Genomic DNA, 19,590 nt, shown 5'->3' on the forward strand with positions numbered 1-19,590 from the left:
GAGATGAGGCAATATCAAGACTTAGATTTGGACACACTGGACTAAACAGTAACATTATTTAAATTAGGTAAACATAATTCATTTGCAGTTGTGACTACTGTGAGCAAAAAAGGCAGCTGAATTAAAATTACACTTTGATTTAATAGATATTCTGAAAAAGAAATAACTAATATGACTGAGAGTTTATGTTTTATAATGTAAGGACCGTAGACTGTATATAAAAGGTGAGGACTAGTCATTTTGATCCGCACTCCATACCAGTTGGAGGCGGTAATGAACGTTGTTTGAGAACCGCCAACAAAACTCAACAAGAAGAAGAAGAGCGGCAAGATGGCGGCGCCCACAACAGTGCAGCAGACGATGAACCAACTGACAGATCATTTTGTAAACTCTGTTTACACAACCAGCCAAGACAGCAAATCATCTCCAGCGGATTCTGTAAAACTACAGGACTATGTAATGGATTTCTTGGAGAAAGAGGTGGGCAGCGACCTGAAGTCGCTGAAGAATGTTGGCGACCTGCTGGAAAAAATTAGAGAGGAAAACAACGTCCTGGAGGAGCAGGCGAGTAAACTGCTCTGACAGTCTTTAGCATGCAGCAAAAAAAAACCCAAGCAAAAACAGGCCTCCTTGTGTATCTATTAAATGCATGTTAATAGATTTCTTACGGTTAACTCACAATATTCACACTTCCCAGCTGATACACGTAACTGCTTAGCGTCATTTTACCCAGCACCACTCTGTGGACACGCACTTGCCACGTCGCGCTTGCAACACAACAACAAGCCCAGTGACACTGACGGACAACCGAGAGCCACCCAAACGCTCAGGCGCCACTGCATGAGAACACTTGATGCGCTCATCCCTGTGCTGTTCAGCAGACAGTTTTCCTGAGAAAACTCCTATAATTGCTAGAGACCCCTGCTTTCAGCTCCAGACGCTTTGTTATGCTACCCCTCTCCAAAATGCTTCACTCAGCCAGCTCCCGATTACTTGAGTAAATCAGGCCACTCACAATCTGCAGTATTACTATTAATTTCATACATTTCATTAAATAACTAAATAAAACAGTAAAAGTTGTTTGTGTGTTCATAAAAAAATAAAATAAATGTAAAAATTCCGTCAAACTATATAAATTAAACCGCAAGCCTGTGTATGTGTGTGTGTGTGTGTGTGTGTGTGTTTAAAAAAAAGAAAAAAAAAAATGTATATATATTAAAAATTCTAACACATAAATGAAACGGTTATGTGTGTTATTATAATAATACATTAAAAATCGTAAACGTGTGTGTATATTAATAGACAGTAAAAATTATTATTAATTCATTTAAAAAAAAAATCTATTTCAAATGTGAAATTTAAAAACAAAACAATTAATAAAATATCAAACAATCAAAATAATACTAATTTGAAAATTAGTACATTTATTTATCAGTCTGACTTTCCACTGGTTGTCCTCAGTTCGTGGCATGAGGAGACATATTTTGCAGCAATTATTTGACATTTGGGCATTTCAACCAGTAAAGGAGTTTCTGTGTGTCTGATATAAATTTGAATTCGGGGTATATTTGTGAAATGTTTGCGAAGTGTTTTTCTCTTAAATGTTTTATATTTAGGGCATGAGGTTAGAAAGTGCAGCTCTGTCTCTACCTGTCCTCTGTCGCACTGGGACTGAGTCTCTCCTCTTGCGGTAGCCAGCTCTGTCTGTGGCGACCCTGTTCTATGGCCAGGCTGTGTTCACTCAGTCTGTATGTTGTCAACTTTTTTCTTAGTTTAGGACATTTTATTGTGCTCAGGTAGTTTGCCAGTGTGAATTCTCTTTTTAGGGTCAGATGACATTGGAATTTACTTTGTGTTTTGGTTGTTTTTTTTCCAGTAACGACAAAAATTTCACACAAATTTAACACATGCTGTACAAACAGAACGTGCAAGTCAGTAAAAATATTTCAAATTGTAATGGCTTTAACCCAGGCCAGCAAGTCTGTACAATAATCTCAATAATCAGTAATCTGTCTACACAGAGGCTCTGTTCTGGAAGAAAATGCGTCTTTGCAAATCTGATAATTGGACATACATAAATGTGATTGTTCAAGTTCAAGTTCAAGTTCATTTTTATTTATATAGCACATTTTATAGCAGCCAATGACTGACCAAAGTGCTTTACAGAACAACAAAATTAAAAGACACTAACACCATGCATAGCAGCACATCATAGAACAGTACAGCAAAGATAAGAACAGCTTAGAACGGAAGAAGCACAAGCAATCATAGAGTTATCAAAAATAAACAACAGAAAGGACATATAAACATACACACACACACATATACATATAGGTATATGTATATACAAAGATACTCATACATAAACAACCTTAATTATAGGCCAAAGAAAACAAGTGCGTTTTTAAAAGTGACTTAAAAGAGATCACAGAAGGGGCTATCCTAACGTCTAAGGGCAAATTGTTCCACAGCCGAGGCCCAACCACAGAAAAAGCTCGATCCCCTCTGCGTTTAAGTCTGCAGTGAGGGACTTGTAACAGATTTTGTTCGCCTGATCTGAGACTTCTCGATGGAGTATACGGTTGTAGCAGTTCAGTTAGGTAGCTAGGTGCTTGGTTGCATAAAGCTTTGTACACAAATAACAGGATTTTAAACTCAGTTCTGAAATTAACGGGCAACCAATGAAGAGACCGCAGAATTGGGGTGATATGATCACTTTTACGACTATTTGTGAGGAATCTTGCGGCGGCATTTTGCACCAATTGCAGACGAGCAGTTTGGGATTTCGAGATACCACAGTAAAGTGAATTGCAGTAATCTACACGTGTGGTGATAAAAGCATGAACAGCCATCTCAAGAGTTTTAGGATTAAGAAAAGGTTTGACTTTTGACAAGAGACGTAGGTGATAAAAACTAGAGCTTATTACCGAGGAGATTTGTTTATCAAAATTTAAAGACTCATCCAGTAGAACGCCCAGGTTCCGAACACTTGAGGATCTAAACGCCGCTAGTCTGCCTAGGTCGAGGGTGGCAGCCTGGGGATTAACAGTGGGCCCGAAAACAATGATCTCTGTTTTGGTTTCATTTAAAAACAAAAAATTTTGGTCCAGCCAAAATTTTACTTCATCTAGACAGCCTAAGAATGATGAAAGGGCAGAGGGATCATTTCTCTTGATTGGAACGTACATTTGGGTGTCGTCTGCATAACAGTGAAAAGATACCCCATGTCTTCTTAGAATGTTGCCCAGCGGTAACATGTAGAGGGAAAAGAGAGAAGGCGCTAAGATAGATCCTTGAGGAAGGCCACAGGTTAGAGGCGCAACAGACGATGAGCAATTTCCTAGCTTTACTCTGAAAGTACGACCCGAGAGATAAGACTGGAACCACTGGAGGACGATGCCTTTTAGCCCCACATCACATTCTAGTCTGGATATCAGGATGGAGTGGTCGATCGTATCAAAAGCTGCCGACAGATCCAGAAGAATAAGAGCCACAGAATCACCAGTGTCAGTGGAACGATAGATGTCATTTAAAACTCTCAGCAGAGCAGATTCAGTACTGTGAGCAGACTTAAAACCAGATTGAAATTTTTCAGAAATATCATTGCGTTTTAGAAAGATCTGGAGTTGGTCAAGCACAACTTTTTCTAACACCTTAGAGACAAAAGGCAAAACAGAGATAGGGCGGAAGTTATTTAACACGGTAGGATCCAGTGAGGGCTTCTTGAGTAACGGAGTGACAGTGGCCTCCTTAAGGGCAGCAGGGATTGTACATTTTATACATATTTGTAGCAATGTGATATCTAATTACACACACACACAGTCATACCTGCAGAACTACAGTGCAGGTGGAAGCCAGCAAAGCTCCTCTTCAGTCAAAACCTGCTATCTGAAGTTTCCCTCTTTTGGCTCTTTCAAAGACAATTAAGCAACCATTTATTATTATTATTATTTTATTATTATTATAAATCAAACTATTGGAAATTTAAAGATGGTGTATTTTAGTCTTCGTCATAGAAGTTCTTAAGCTTCAGCCACTTCAGGCCACTTCCCTTCTAAATCCAGCTCACTTTATATCTGAATCCAAGGATCAAGAATAAAGGCATTATTTTTATCATTATATCATTATACAACACAAGGTTGTATAACAAAAGTTTGTAGTCCCTTCTTGCTGACAAACACATATCTTAACATATAATTAAATGTATATTAAAATATGGTAACATAAATAAATAAAAATAAAACAATAAGTTAAATACAGTACAGTTATTTATACTGTATACATAGGCGACACATATACAACCAGAACATTCTGAAGTGCAGCTTCTGGTTGTGAACCTTCACTCCATCACTCACTAACCTCTCTAAGTCAAGCAGCAGGAAAGTCAAGAAATTGTTCTTTAGTTTGCAACTGACCACGAGACTTGTTCAGTCTATCTATCTACTGAATCAAATATGAGCAGTGACTCTATAATTTGTGTCATTCAGGTTCTCACTGTATCCAGTTCTGTGCCTCCTAAAGTTTCTGCAGCTCTGTCTGCTGCTGAGGAGGCCCGATGTTCCCTGGAGGACCTGCTGCAGCGAGAGCAATCTGTGTCCAACAAATTGAACGAGGTAAAGACTCCGCCAAGAAAGCAGAGAAAAAAAGTACTATTTGAATGAACGAACAAGGCAGCAGTGTGTGGTTATTCACTGATAATGGACTCTCTATTAGCACAAATATCTAACTTCATTGAGTACTTTATTTTCTGATCATACACAAGTACACAAAGCAAGCCAAACATCTCCGGTGGTCACCCAATGATCAGTGTTTCGTGTTGTCACACTAAAGGATTTAATAACTTTAGACCTTGGAAATAGTAGTTAGCAATGTCCACAACACTATAACATCTATTACAGGTCTGTATTATGGCTTTTCATAAGACAGTATAAAGGTGACATTTCTGTTTGAATCAGAAATGATCTGATCTAAGTAACAATCTGACTATAAACTATATAACCTAGCCTGCAGGGCTGTTATAAGGCTGCTGTTTATTACATAGATAGATTTTATAGGTCAGTTCTGATTTCTAACACTGCTGCCACTGTGGTGAGAATTAAAAAGGGCTTTAGACCTTGGCATGGCAGCTGTCAAAGTGTTCTGTAATTATAAAGGGTTATGAGGTGCTAGAGCTGATCCCAGCTGATATATATATATATATATATATATTTTTTTTTACAAGAGTCACTTCCAAATGTTTCCATTATGTTAATTTAACAGAGAGATGAAGCCAGCCAGCAATATTCCAGACTCAACATCTCACAGAGACCTTCCACGTGCACCATTCTGGGAGGTATAATCAATTGTTTGTTAATGTTAATGTTAATGTTAATGTGTCTCCCAGCACCTACAGGAGGCCCAGCCTTGGATGGATAGCCTCGGTGAGACGCTTAAACAAGTCGACATTATAGAGAGTCACATGAAATACCTACGCTGCCTTCAACATATAGAGGAACTCAGGTACTGTGAATGAGGGTAAGGGGATGAAGACACTGATTTAGTTATCAAAGAGAGAGAGATATGACAGATGTGGGAACCGAGAACGGAGACATAAATAAACAGCAGAATTGAAAAAATAAAGAACCGTGAAAGCAAAACAGGCTGAATTACTGTGGATTAGTAGTCTAATGCGTTAACTGTAATTTTATGGTTTTCAAATTTGGAAAAACAGGTAGTCAAATCTACCATTACTTCTCTATATGTTCAAATCATGCTAAAATAGACATGCCATGTGAAATTTCATTGTACCCGAGTGTAGGGCTGGACAATAAAACAATAACAATAATTATCGCATTATAATTTTTTTCAATAACAATATAACAAATTTTCAATAACTATTCAATGAATGTTTGATTTTATTCACTTGAATAATACACTAATTAGGACTTTTTATCATGTTAACGTTTTTCCCCATATCGTACAGCCCTACCCGAGTATAATGACAATAAACATAATTATTTTATTCATTAGTTACTGAAGTCACAAACTTGTTGCTTGATTAAAACTGGTTGAACTGAAGAATGAGGAATACATGTAAAAATAAATGACATCTTTGGGCAGAGTGAAAGAGCAACTTAAAATGACCATTGAAAAATGAATGCAGAATTGTTGTTGTTTTTAAAAGTTAAAAATTCAAAAGAAAAAGCAGCCGTTTTGAGCAGTGCTCTAGAAAAACGCCTCATGTTACAGACCAAAGGGAGTTGTTATCCCTGAATCTGCCTCAGCTCAGTGTGCGGTAGTATGTGGTAGCGAGTCTGAGCGGTTGTAATTAAGTGAGTCTGTCTTTTTCCAGTAGTTTAACATTGCATTTCATCATTTATCAACTTGGAGAATAATTACGTTTGTGCAGGTTGCACAAACTCCAGCCTGTCAGGACGTCCAGTACACAGTTCTACTAACAGGAAAAGGACTGGCGCTGGCTCTCGTGCCCTGGTATGTTTTGTGTAGGTGAAGAGACGGGACTTTACTGCTGCATCTGTAACAGAAAACACGATCGGAGGATTATTTTCTCATCAATTTGACTGAGTTTAGGTTTGAAATGTCAGCCTGGACAGCTACTGTGGTTTCTTCAGTACACGTCACATATCACGGATCCGTCAGATATTCCGCTCGACCACAACGTGGACTGCACTGTAAATATTATTTTTAAGGTTTGCTAACTTCCAAATTAGGGTTAGGTACAACACCGTAAAATGTAGTCTGGTCCATCAAATGGGTGTGAATTAGGTCAGCTTGATGATAGCAAAAATCATAATCACGATTACTAACACGATTATTGATTGACTTAGGAAACATCATTCATTTATTGAACTTTTAAAATGATAATGAAATTCAACCGCGGGGTTCTGTCGGGAGATGCAGTTACTTACCAATGGTGAGGAAAGTAAATCCGGTAATACGTTAGAAGACGGGGACATGTCAATTATTTTACAAGCACAGACCAGATAAAGCAAGGCTTAACACCGATTTAGTATAAGCATATATAATGTGTAAATTATTAAGCTGTGAGTAGAGGAAAAGTCTGCTAGCCGCTAAGCTAATTTATGCAGTGTAAAATGTCATAAGCTGATAATGGTGCCTAAGAAGTTGTGGCAGTTATAACTCATGTCATCTTAGGCTTGGACAATATAAGAATAATTATCACAATATAATTTATTTCAATAACAATATAACAAATGATCAATAAATATTCAATAAATGTTTGATTTTATTCACTTGAATCATACATGCATTAGAACTTCATTTTGTGCTGTAATTAAAAGGTGCGCTGGATTTATGACACAGGACAGATGTGGTGCAATAATCTCCAAACTGCTTGTTTTTTTTCTCCTGCATCACCCCATCCTCATTTTAATTAAAAAAATATTATGCTGAGTTTTAATCTGACCAAAAAGGGTTCTCCCTCTCTGTGACTGCTGTGGGCTGTAATGTGTAAAGTGTTGTGTGTTTGCAGCGCTGCAGTACAGCAGTGCCTGATGACCAGCAGTGTCTGGGAGGCCATCCGGGCAGTAGACAGCATGGCTGTGCTGGACGCTGGACTAAACCAGTCTGGGTGTTCTCACCTCCAGGACTTCCTCCGTGAAACACTTCACTTCTGGCACAAGATCATCAAAGACCGACTGGCCAGGTATAACCCCACCCAGGGCACACATGCAAAGATACAAGTTATCAATGTATCGTTGTCCTAAATCCTTCTCTTCAATTCTTTCATAGTGATTTTGAGAAAGTATTGACTCAACTTCATTGGCCGATCATCTCCCCTCCTACTCAGTCCCTGACACCTGTTGCCAACTGTCAGGAGATCAACAGCCAGCTGGAGCTGCTTGTCCCACAGCTGCTTGCCCTGCAGACCTCGTATCCTTCAGTTTGGGCTTCTACACATATATGTTCTGTACACATCATTACCTTCACACATACACAAACTCTGTCTCAAACTAATTAAATTCATATCCAACTACTTTGCGTTGGCTTATATGCTTTGGAGGAAACGTAGTGGCACCTGGATTACAGTCTTTAGCCACACTACTGGTGTGGCTGTAGGGAGGGCAGTGTCTGTTGGTAGTCAAGAGTAAAATATTATGACAAATACCAGAAGGTCAATGAAATACCTTCACATCCACCAGATGGGTTGGGGCAAAACTTGGTACAGACGTTTGTGCTTTCCAGACGGTGTATCCCAGTGACTTTATTGATCCCCTGACTTTTTATCAAGCGCCACGAGCAGGTTGACATTTTTGGTTCACAGTAAGATGTTTTGGCAAGTTTTGGATGGATTGCCTTGAAATTTCCATGCTGATGAGAATGTTCAGGAAGAAGTATGAGATGACATAGAAAGAGGGTGACAGGGCGGTGACATGACACGGGGTCCCCAGCAGGATTCCAACGAAGGACGATGTCGATTTGGAACACTGCAGGTGCTCCGGTGTTTGGTTTCTTTAACTTCCTCTGGCAGTGATGACCTCGTGTCCCAGAGGGCTTTGGCCTCCCGTGCACCCTCTACCCAGCCGGTTCCTTCCGCCACACCTGCGTCCCAAGCTCCTCCCCTCTGTCTTCCCATCCAGATCTTGCTGACGCCGCTCAGCAGGAGATTCAAATACCACTTCTATGGGAATCGGCAGACCAACTCCCTCAGCAAGGTCTGTCACACACAGAATCACATATACACACACGTGTATGTCTGTTATTTTTACTTCTGCAAGGACAGCGAACTGGATCAGAGAGAGATGAGTCGTCTCCACAGAGGATAAAAAAACAAAAAGTATTGGCAAAGTTTTAGATGCTGATGCTGCTCCTCTATCCGTTCATCTTTCAGCCAGAGTGGTACCTTACACAGGTTCTGATGTGGATGAGTAACAGCTCGACCTTCTTGGAGGAAAAGATCCAACCTATACTTGACCGAGCTGGGGCCAACATCAGTGCCAGGGTATGCTGTTCTCTAATGGGCTCTACTTGACTGCTTTGACCCCTCCCCTTCCTGAAAAAACTGTTTTGACTGCACTTAACCAGTCTGATTTCAACCAGACCAGAATACTGTTTCTGTATTTATTGTACTAAAAAAGAACATAGAATAACGTTTGAAATGGAAAATGAATCATGTGTCACTTACAAGTATATGATGTGATGTCATACATTTTAAAACAATTGTCATTTGATTAGGAACTGTGATAAACCTCCAGGTAGAATATTTCATCAGGTTATCTGTGCCACTGTGTTTATTTAACACCAAAAAACGACCTCAAGAAGGTGTTACTGAAGAATCGACAAATAAAACCGGTAAATTCCCGTTGTCTTGACTGTGTAGGTGGAGCTGTGTCGAGGCCTGCTGTCTCTAGTCCAGGAGAAGGTGGCCAGCGATGCCTCCAGGCTGCTGTATGATGACATGCTCTTCTGTCACTTGGTGGAGGAGGTGCTGCAGTTTGAGAAGGAGCTGCGGAGCAACCAGTCCTACCCAGCAGTGCTGCCTGGTCTGCTTCACCTCCTGCTTGAGGACGCAATCCTTCAGAAGTGGCTCACTGTGGAAAAGAAGAGTAGGTTGTGAAGAATGAGGGTGCTCAGCTGCACGACTTAATGTAGAATAAGTGTCATCTTTCACTCCCAATTTTGCATTAGTAGTCTAAAGTGTATTTTAGTTATTCTATGATTATTAAGTCACTTTATTATTAGGTCATCTACAATTTATGTTCCTAATAAAATGAGCCCTTGGCAATTTTACTGCAGGCTAATTTCATCACCTGTTGTTGAAATGCAGTGTTGCAGCAAACTTCTTGTACCGATGACACTGCAGTTATAGTCTGTTTAATTTATTTTTTTATTTTTTTTACTTTACAGTGCCTAATTTTGCTTCTGGGTTCCCTGGAAAACATAATTTGTGCCTGACAAAAAGGCCTATTGATGGATTTGTGTTGTTCTCCATTCATATTTTGTCACATCTACGCAGGGTTTATCCAGCCACCAAACTACTATTTTTATTTTATATTTTAATTCTTCAATTCATTTAGTCATATTTATATACTTGTTTGACACCATACAAACTACTCCACTCACATATGTAGACAAAAGATGGCTGTAAATATTAGGGCAGCGGCTGTTTCAGCTCGGGTTAACTGCAGTAAAAGTAGGTTCTAAGTATAGAAAAACCCTCCAAATTGCTGCAAGAACTCTTTTTTTTGGATGTTTTGACTGTTTCTTTTTACTGGGAAACTGGCTTATCATTGGACATTATTGGACTACCAAAAAAATATGTTTTCAGCATTGTTTGATAATGCTTAATGTATACATAAAAATAATATTTTGCATTATTGATTAACAGACAGGCAGATTTGGCCGATGACGAGATTGCAGGTTGATCTACCTAGACTTCTTCTCACTCTGCTGCTGTACAGTTGGACTGTGGTAATATCAGGAAATAAACGAGAACGTGACAGCGCTGTCACATGCTAATAAGGACCTTTAGTGTCACAGTTAGTTTATGTTACAGAGTGGAATAAACAGTATATTTTTATGAAATTACTACCTCACCACCCGTCTGCTTCAACCTCATCAACAAACCATCATTTTATATTGCCATCCATAAAACACTCTACATCTCTATTAATTAGGTCCTGATCAAGACTTTTTATTTGGCCCCAACCCCGATCCTTAAAATATTGAGTATCTGCTGATACTGATTCCAATCAATACTTATTATTATTTACTTAAAGCTCAGGTAGGTAATTTGTTATAGAAGAATTTTTGAGATTGCATAATATACAATCCCAAACATACCACAAGTCAATTCAGATATGCAGTCTGCGTGGTCTCTGTGCGTTTGCTCAAGAACAGTGAAAAATCATCATACCCCTGTATTCCTCTGTATGTACAGTGGCGGTGGAGAAGATGGATGCCATGCTGTCGGCTGAGGGAGCTTGGAGCTCTCAGTACAAAGATATCAGTGATATGGATGAGCTGAAGGCTCCAGATTGTGCTGAGACGTTCATGACCCTGCTACAGGTCATCACTGGTAAGACAACATTTCAGCGAGTCTCATGTCTCACTGTCAGTGCGCCCAATTTCATTCAATTTTATACATGTTTTTTTCTGACATATTTTGCATTACCTTGCAATACATTTGCATTCCCTTTGATTCATAGCAGACTACAATCTGACAGCAGCGTGGAGCAGGCAGGTGGTTGGTTAAGAAGCTAAAACCAGCTTAGATTTTATAGAAGGAGCTGGAGATGAGGACCAAATTTTGTATCTCGTCTCATTGATTTGTTTTTCTGCCGAATTGTCAAAGAATTGTGTTGATTGTTGCTGATGAAGCAAGAGAAACAGGCCAAACTGAATCCAGGGAACTAGAAAGGGCTGTGTTTGAGTCACTGGTAGAATTTTCAACAGGGATGTGAAATGAGCCAGGACCAAGTGTAGTTAAAGTTGATGAGTGGTGAGTACATCAATGACAGGCTAGTGTCGCTACCTATTTAATTAGAAAGTGATCTGACACCACGGATGTGATAGGAGAGACAGACCGAGCAGAAACCTCTAAAACATCAAGTTTGGAGGTTAAATTTAAAATGGACTAACCAAACCCACACCTTGTTTAGTAGCCCGAGCAACATGGGCGTCGTTATAGAAGGGATGATGGTATATACTGTGCAAGAGTAGACATGTTTTGGGTAGAGATCTGGCAATATTGTTTCCACCGTGGGAGCTATGTAGCAAATCAGGTGTTCTTGCATGATCTCACAAATCCAGCTGCCTCGCAAGGTAACAGGATTTGGGCAGCAAGACTGCTTAACACACGTGACGTGAAAGGGACAGCTGCGCTAAGGCATCTCTAAGATGGTTTGCCAGCTGCTGCAGAGAGAGTGAATAGTGAGAAGCAGTTGACAGGAATGTAGGTCATGTCACCTGCAAGCCCGTGAAATGTGTGTCCAAAACGGGGACCTGCAACTTAACATCACTCCATAGCATTACAAGTGGTCAAAAACTTCACGTATGCTCTTAAAGCATCTAAAAATGTTTGAATAAATGTCTTGTGTTTTTTGTCATCCTGCTGCACAGAGCGGTACCGAGCTTTGCCCTGTCCTTCTGCGCAACTGAAGTTCCTGGGGCTACAGAGAGAACTGGTAGATGACTTCCGTATACGACTCACCCAGGTAATAATGAGGAAGACACTCTACACTGGTATCAATGGAGAGAAAAAAACCACTAAAACAATAAAGGAAAGGTAAGCGTTTCAGAAACCCTCTTAAAGAAGGAGAGAGGCGCTAACTAGGTTGCGTGTTTTAAGAATGGAAGGCATAATAAGCTATATTTTCAGCCTGAATGCTTTTGCTCAGTAAAAAAATTTTTGTTGAATTGTCCTCCATTTTTATGGACTGAAATCAATTAAATCTTTGAAAGAGCGGAAGGGCAAGAGAAAAATTAATGAGACAGCTGGTTGATTGATTATACATACATAGATTTATTTTTTTTTGCTTTCCAGGTGATGAAGGAGGAGTCTCGCTGCCCGCTGGGTGCCCGTTATTGTGCCATCCTTAATGCTGTCAACTACATTTGCACCATCCTGGGAGACTGGGGAGACAATGTGGTGGGTGGAGTTTATTTAAATGTATGAAATGTTTCAATTTCGTGTGTGCGCGCGTGTGCATGCGTGCAAAATATAGCCCTATAATTTTCAAGTGAGAACAAGCTGCACTGAGCTGCCAGAGGGCAGCCAGAAGAGAGTGACATTTTTGGTAATACCCTTTCACTGATATTTATGTGTTTACCAGTTCCTTTATTCTGTCTGCAGTTTTTCCTACAGCTGCAGCAGGCAGCAGTTTCACTTGGTGAGGAAGTTGTACTGGGGGGCCTAGGGGTGATGGAGGTGGGTCGTCTGGCTTCTCTGGAGGGCTCTCTATTTGAAGGTCTTTTGGCGTTGCTGGAACGACTTAAAGGAGACATGATGGGAAGACTGCTGGAATGGACCATCAGAGAAATCACAGAAAAAGCCAAACCATACCGCCAAGACAGGTGAGACATCAGCCTGGTGATGAGTACGACATCAACTGGTGTTTTAAAGATTATTATTATTATCAGGTTAGGACAGATATAAACTGTGTGAAATAATTTGTATGATGTATTTGAGTCATGTCGTGTGAAAAGTTAACAATGTTTTATATCACAAACACAATCAATGTGAAATATGACAATTCATTGATGGTCTCATGCTGCCCTCTGGTGGAGTGTCTGAGTGTAATGTAAAAATAACTTATGCTCAAGTGAGCATAAAGGTCTTGAGCTCCATGCCCACAATAGCAAGTGCAAGCCCAGATGAGGGCCAGCCTTTTAAGACCCTGAGCTCAGTACAAATGGTGACTTTGACAGCAACAGCACCTTATTTGCATTTGAATAGAAGCTGGATTACATAATGAAACATAATTTTAAATAAATCACTGGATCATTTAAGACAAAAGGTTTGCGTAACAATCAGTCAAACATAGTGAAAGTATAAGTAAAGTTATACTTTCACTACGTTTCTAAGGCCTTAGGGTTTAGAGCACATCTGGCAGTCAAATGTCTTTAAGTGCAGACAGGAGCTGTTTATTCCTGCATTTTGTGTTCCGTGCAGTTGTATTTGAGATGTACATTTTAAATGAAGCAGTGTATTCTTTATGAAACTGCTTGAACAAAACATGATGGCAATTTATCCCTTAAAGTCATGGGAGATAAATTGTAATCTCAATTCTGAGTGAAAACAATTGGGATTCTCATTTTGAAAACTGTGCAGCTGTACTATAGCTCAGGACAGTTGATGCATTAAAATGTAGGACTAGAGAGAGTTGGAGCTGTGATTGCCTACCGAACTATTATTTATTTTCCTGACATTTTGAGTTTGGATGGAGCTGCACAAAAGCTATCCCTTCCCATCATTCCGTTTCATCACATGTTATATTCAAAGCGAGCGGAGGCCGACTATTTGACATAAACTCTCAAATCAATTTTGCTTTGAGCTGTTTTAACCAAATTTGGTGCAGATGTTCACAGGCTAACTCGGAGTTGTGCTGCATAATCTTGGGACATTTTGCCTTTAGGAGGATTTCTTCAGAATAGCTTACTCCACCTTTAATCCCCTTGGTACTTTGCCTGTGCTGTTTAAAAAAATAGATTATTTCCTCTTCCCAGTGTTTTTGTTCTATAAAATTTCAAATACAAAAATAAAGCTTTGCACTGATCTATTCTCTTTCTTTTCATCTTTACTTTTCTTTAGGTGGCTGTCCCTACCATCCCAGCACGACCAGTCCGCCATGTCCCTGTCCAGCTCAGCATGTCCCATGATGCTCTGTGTGAGGGACAGATTGTTGAACCTTCATCAGGTCCTGAGTCTTTCTCTGTTCCAACTGGCCTGGCAGGGCCTGGCGGAGAGACTTGACAACTTTCTTTACCAGGATGTAAGAGATGAAAGCCCTACTGTGTGTTGACCTGTAGTTTTAAATTATCCAAGCATTCTACAACATCCTTGGGGTGGCACATAAGTCTACAGCAAGGGTCTACTGGTTCCGTTATAATGTTGGCGACTAAACAGCTGACCCATGTGGTTTCCTAGCCGTGCAGTTCCAATGAAATAGTTGTCAACATATCCATGTGTCTCTCTGTCAGGTGATCCTGTCTAATCATTTCAGTGACGGTGGGGCAGCTCAGCTTCAGTTCGACATGACCAGAAACCTATTTCCTCTGTTTGGTCACTACTGCAAAAGACCTGAGAACTTCTTTAAGCAGTAAGTGCGAGTGAGAGAATGATGAGGCTCAACTTGTTCACGTGTACCTCTTTTCTCAGTGCTACAGCTGTCCGTGCTAGTATTATAACTAATAACAAGTATTATATTATTAAGTCTCTTTGTTTTTTCATGTGCGGATGGGTGGCTATTATGGAAATTTTTTAACTATGTCTGTGGTAGCACTGAGAAAGTCACACATCTAGAATAGAAATGCAGGCGAAACTTAAAGAAGAGTGTTTGGCTTTTACAAAAGGCATGTGATGTGGAAACATGGGAGAAGATGTGCTTAAGAATTGTATCTAGTAAACTTATTTTATGGAAAACCCCAAATCAGATGCCAAATACACTGCAAAAACTGATCACTCAAAAACAAGGGGGGAAAAAGCCTTAAAATGGGGGAAATATTACTTAAAATAAGATAAATTATCTGCCAACTGAACAAGAATATTTCACTTGCTACTTAAGGACAAAAAAAACTTGCAAAAACATAAAAGCTGCCTGGTAAGAAGAAATATCTTGTCTTATTTTGCCTTCAGTTAAGATAATTAATCCTACTTAGATTTTAGTTTTTGCAGTGTATTAGTCACAGCCGATCATTTTTAAAACGTGTCTTTAAGATTGAGACTCACTTCAGTTCTGGGGTTGTGACCAGAATTAGGCAACACAGTCATGACCATGTTGTTTTTCTCTGTTCTCCCAGGGTGAATATTGTAGCAGCTCAGCACTCTTAAATGAATAATAATAGAGTTGCACCACTGATGAAAAAGCACTTTCCTTTGCATCAGATTGGATTGTAATGAGCATATAGCCAAACTAAGAACATGATAAGAAAACACTGAGCCACTCTGTCTCCATCTGCTCTCTTTATCTGTCCGCAGTGTGAAGGAGGCCTGTATCATCTTGTGTCTCAACGTCGGCTCTGCTATTCTGCTAAAGAATCTCCTGAAGGAGTCGGAGGAGGAGACGACAGGTTGGACAGATGCAGGAGATCCTTCACCACAGTCTGCACTGAATGAGTTGGGAGTTTACTGCCTGGCACCCTGTGACGTGTTGATTCTCCTCAGCCTCAGAGCCTCCTGGCCGGGACAGTAACAGTTCTCCCCGGCAGTATGTGTTGGGGTGGAGTGTGCATCAGACCGAGTGCTTGGCAATTGTTTCTTATTCCATTTTTGCCATTAGTACGACGGAGTATGAAGGCCCACATTAGGGGAGGTGGTGAGATGAAGATTTTTTTTATTTATTTAGCATTTCGAGAAGAAAGTCAACTCCTTTAGTCCATCAAATCCAGTTACAGTGACTGTCCACCATGCCATCTGCTCTGTAAGCTACATCATAGACATAGGCCTGTAGGTTACATCCTTGGAGTGTGAAGGCAAGTTTTTTAAGAGGTGCAACTGTATTCCTAACTGAAAGCAAAAGCTGTCAGTGATGTAGCCGACATGACAGCTGGCTGGCATGGTCACTCTAACGTGATTTGATGGCCTAAAGGAGTTGACTTTCTTCTTGATACGCAAAATAAATTAAAACCAATTTATTTTTTTTTCTCTTAATGAGGCCCTAATACTTACATCATCATTAGCATTAGTCTTCTTTGTAAAGAAGACAGGTAACATTCGTCAGTTTAGTGTTTAATAAGTTTATATTATTGAGATGTCATTGCATGAACTCGCCGACCTGCAATGCTCTCGCCTTCAGTTGCCCCGCAACTACTGGTTAATGGGGTTGTCTTTGTTTTTGTGTGTCACTGAGAGTGTGTGTGTGTGTTTGATAACCTAACCATCAGGGCTAATTGGTTGATACTTACATTTCCCTGAAAGACACAGCTGCCCAGTGTTGCGCTCATGATATAAATGAAAGGTGCACTGTGGACTTAAAACATAACAAGTTTCTGTTTATATTCAGTGTTGCTCACTACAACGCATGGTGTGTATCCTTGAGGTCTAGTGGACATGTTGATGCACTTCCTTCATCATAAAACATTTGCAAAGCCAATAAAAAACAAACCCACGTGTCTGCATTGTTTGCATCCATGTTTGCTCGCTAGCAGTCGACTTCTTCCCTGATATGAGATATAGAAGGCCCATGTCTGGATCTGCAATACCGGCAGACGATGTCAGATTCTCTCAGATATTTTTTTAAATCACAAGTTGCAGCCGTTTGAGAGTAAAAACAAAAGTCAAATGAAAAGTCCCAATAAACTGTGTGAGAGCGATACATACTCTCTAGGAAGCACATGCTGGATGTGTACGTTTACTGGCTGAGTGTCAGGGGGGTAACGCACCCAGAATGTTGCGAGACCAACAGGTGCACGCGGGGTCTGGCTCAGGAATGTTTAAATGCTGAAGTGCTCAGTGTGGATCCTCCAAGTGGCTTCTGCATTCACATGCATTTAAATCAAAGAATAGCATAGGTGTTCTTCCCCAGGCTCTGTGCATGTTCCCATGGTGCATCACGTGACTCTACTGCACAAAATGGACCAATCACATGCTGCCTACTTCGGTTTAGAGGAACAGGTCGTTATAACAGAGCTATGAAGAATATATTTTAAAATATTACAAAAAAACCACTGTTGCTGCAAATAAAGCGAGAGAGGAATGTTAGCTGAAAAGTGTTAGCCGACTCGATGCCTGTTTATTTCTAACGTGACAGCTGCACGTCGTAGAGCTCCTAAACTTTAAACTTGATACAACATATTTAAACATTATACTAATGACAGTAATCCAGTTGTTTTTAAATGTGCTGCAAATGAAATAAAGCTAATAAACAAGTTGGGTCTGTGGCTGACCTCGTGTCTCTAACTGTCACTAAACAAAATGTAAGAAACTGATACCCAGAAATCCATTTATTAAAAATGCACAGTGGCAGATAGCCAACCTGATGGGTTTTAAATAGTATTTCCTCCATATGGAGGTTATGTCACTTATAATATAATCCAACAGATTAAAGAACTTTAATTTCTAGAAAATGCGAATGCTGTTTTATCTTTGTATAAAATGTGTCCTATTAGATTATTTAAAGTTGTTTAATTGTATGTTGCATCTTCTGTACGTACAACTATAACACTTCTTCCACAAAGACCTGCTGACCTACAACATGCTGCCAGAAATTCTTTTCCCTTGTTTATTTCGGTGGTTTATTTGTTTTTGCTGTAATATTTTGTTGCTTTGTGTATACAAACATGACAGGTTTTCCTTAACATCAGCGTTTTCTTCACTGTGGATCGGTATGATCAGTGCTTGATGTCTGAGACGTGAAATAAATCTGACTCCACAGTCTGCGCACGTTGAAACAAACTGATCCTGGTTCAGTTTGTTAGATTAACTGGAAACCGTTTTTTAACAATAAGGCCTGCGATTCTGAGTGCAGCTTATTCAGAGTTATCTGGATTAAGAACAAGACTTTTCAAGTTGAACCCCAAACATGCTTCTTTTCACCAGTAGCAAAATATTAATCTAATTGTGATTTCAGATGAGAATGTGTAGGTTAAAGAGAAGCCGTCTATTAGAGTGAACAGATCTGTTGGTAAGATTTTACAATTTAATTTTCATAAAAATGATTTAAACAACTATGTGTGATGAAATGAAATACAATAAAACTAAATCAGCTCATGTAAAACAAACAAACAAAAAAAAACATATAATTTGCAACATTATGAGCAAAAGAAACAACTTCAACTTTCTGACTAATCAGACCGACTGAACCAGAGAACATGGCGTTTAATTATGAAAATTTGAAGGAATTAACAGGATTATTTCAGCTGGCTAATGGGTTAGCCTGAACTGATTCAAGAAAATCACAAATGTGCCTCATGAAAGCACAAAAAGCTTGTAGGCCAAACTGATGTGTGTCAGCTCATCAAAACAGGGGCCAAACACAAAGTGATCCAGTGTTCCACCTAAACACATCCTGTACGAGAGGTCCTACGTTCAGATGATGGCCGGGCTGGATGAGGTAATCACATACTGTGTTCTAGCTCCAAAGGCACTTTTGCAGCTTTGACCTTTAACTGTACAAAATAATATTTACTGTTCTCATACGGATCAGCATCAGGACGATCTGCATCTCTCCACACAGGAGTTTTCTGCTCTCATAGTCTGTGCAGTGCACACAAGGCAGAGGTTTTGTCATTGGTCGGTTTTACCCACATCACCTCAGAGGTCAAAGAAATTCAATCTGCAGCCAAAAGTCTGTCTGGGCAACTTTTCTACTCTCCTTGTTGATCAACAACCTGGATGTTGGCTTTCTTCGTCTTGCCTTTGTCTCCAGGTAATTTGAGGTTCTGCTCTGTGATGCCGTTCTCCTCGCCAGAGTCTGACTCCTCCTCGGAGTCCGAAGTCTCCTCTTCCTCTCCAGAGTCGCTGTCTGACCCGCTGAGATCCACCAGCGCTACGTCCTGAGGACAAGAAGAAGAAGACCTCATGTGACTCAATCAAAGCTTACAACTAAAAGGAGCCTCCCTTAAATGTTTAAATGTACGTTTGGAGTTTTCTAGTTCACCAGAAGGAGGCAGGAAAGCTTTAGCTCTACCAGCAGACTCACCATCTCTATGACCCTCTCTGCCTCTTCCACGCTCTCTATATCAAAGCATCCAGCAGGAGCGTCCTCCATCTGCTGCTTCAGCTTTTCATTGGCCTCGGCCATCTGAGGCAGGAAGCTCTGCAGCCGCTCCAGCACTGATGCGCAACAAAACACATCATCACACCTCTGTCTCAAATGAATTAGTTGTACTGCAAATCACAAGTACTGTTCAGTAATACCCAAACAGTAACTAAAACTGCAGAAAAGTGATGCTTGGTCTCACCGCTGCTTC

The 19,590-nt window shown here is 40.0% G+C and overlaps 2 protein-coding genes across 3 annotated transcripts; one reads left to right on the forward strand and one right to left on the reverse strand.

Annotated features, from left to right (window-relative positions):
* Positions 1 to 301: 301 nt before the first annotated feature.
* On the forward strand, positions 302 to 17,548 carry LOC119884890 (RAD50-interacting protein 1-like). 2 transcript variants are annotated; one of them, XM_038695169.1, is made up of 15 exons: positions 302 to 564; positions 4,488 to 4,613; positions 5,384 to 5,499; positions 7,493 to 7,666; positions 7,753 to 7,893; positions 8,492 to 8,675; positions 8,852 to 8,962; positions 9,341 to 9,566; positions 10,901 to 11,038; positions 12,082 to 12,176; positions 12,506 to 12,610; positions 12,815 to 13,035; positions 14,273 to 14,453; positions 14,662 to 14,780; positions 15,659 to 17,548. In XM_038695169.1, exons 1-15 carry the CDS (start codon positions 331 to 333, stop codon positions 15,870 to 15,872), a joined length of 2,385 nt encoding a protein of 794 aa, XP_038551097.1. In that variant the 5' UTR covers positions 302 to 330; the 3' UTR covers positions 15,873 to 17,548. The 2 variants fall into 2 exon arrangements, with proteins under 2 accessions (XP_038551097.1, XP_038551098.1); XM_038695170.1 differs by lacking the exons at positions 302 to 564; positions 4,488 to 4,613 and having other exon boundaries at positions 5,382 to 5,514.
* Positions 17,549 to 18,476: 928 nt separating this feature from the next.
* Positions 18,477 to 19,453, reverse strand: LOC119884891 (uncharacterized protein C12orf45 homolog; the record flags this gene model as incomplete). The annotated part of the gene is given in 2 exon segments (XM_038695171.1): positions 18,477 to 19,173; positions 19,320 to 19,453. Coding segments are annotated over 2 exon segments (323 nt in total), but the record flags the coding sequence as incomplete, so codon positions are not given.
* Positions 19,454 to 19,590: the final 137 nt, after the last annotated feature.

This window comes from Micropterus salmoides, unplaced genomic scaffold (genome assembly GCF_014851395.1).
Source record: "Micropterus salmoides isolate LMB-PRFRI ecotype aquatic unplaced genomic scaffold, ASM1485139v1 Ms_hic_scaffold_3757, whole genome shotgun sequence".
NCBI classification, from domain to species: domain Eukaryota; kingdom Metazoa; phylum Chordata; class Actinopteri; order Centrarchiformes; family Centrarchidae; genus Micropterus; species Micropterus salmoides.

What these genes read in the sequence shown, in the direction of transcription:
- LOC119884890 (XM_038695169.1), top strand. Translation starts at nt 331, where the DNA reads ATGGCGGCGCCCACAACAGTGCAGCAGACGATGAACCAACTGACAGAT. An exon ending in CCTGCTACAGGTCATCACTG is followed by an intron (nt 11,039 to 12,081) that starts GTAAGACAACAT and finishes CCTGCTGCACAG; the next exon opens with AGCGGTACCGAGCTTTGCCC. An exon ending in TCCGTATACGACTCACCCAG is followed by an intron (nt 12,177 to 12,505) that starts GTAATAATGAGG and finishes TTTGCTTTCCAG; the next exon opens with GTGATGAAGGAGGAGTCTCG.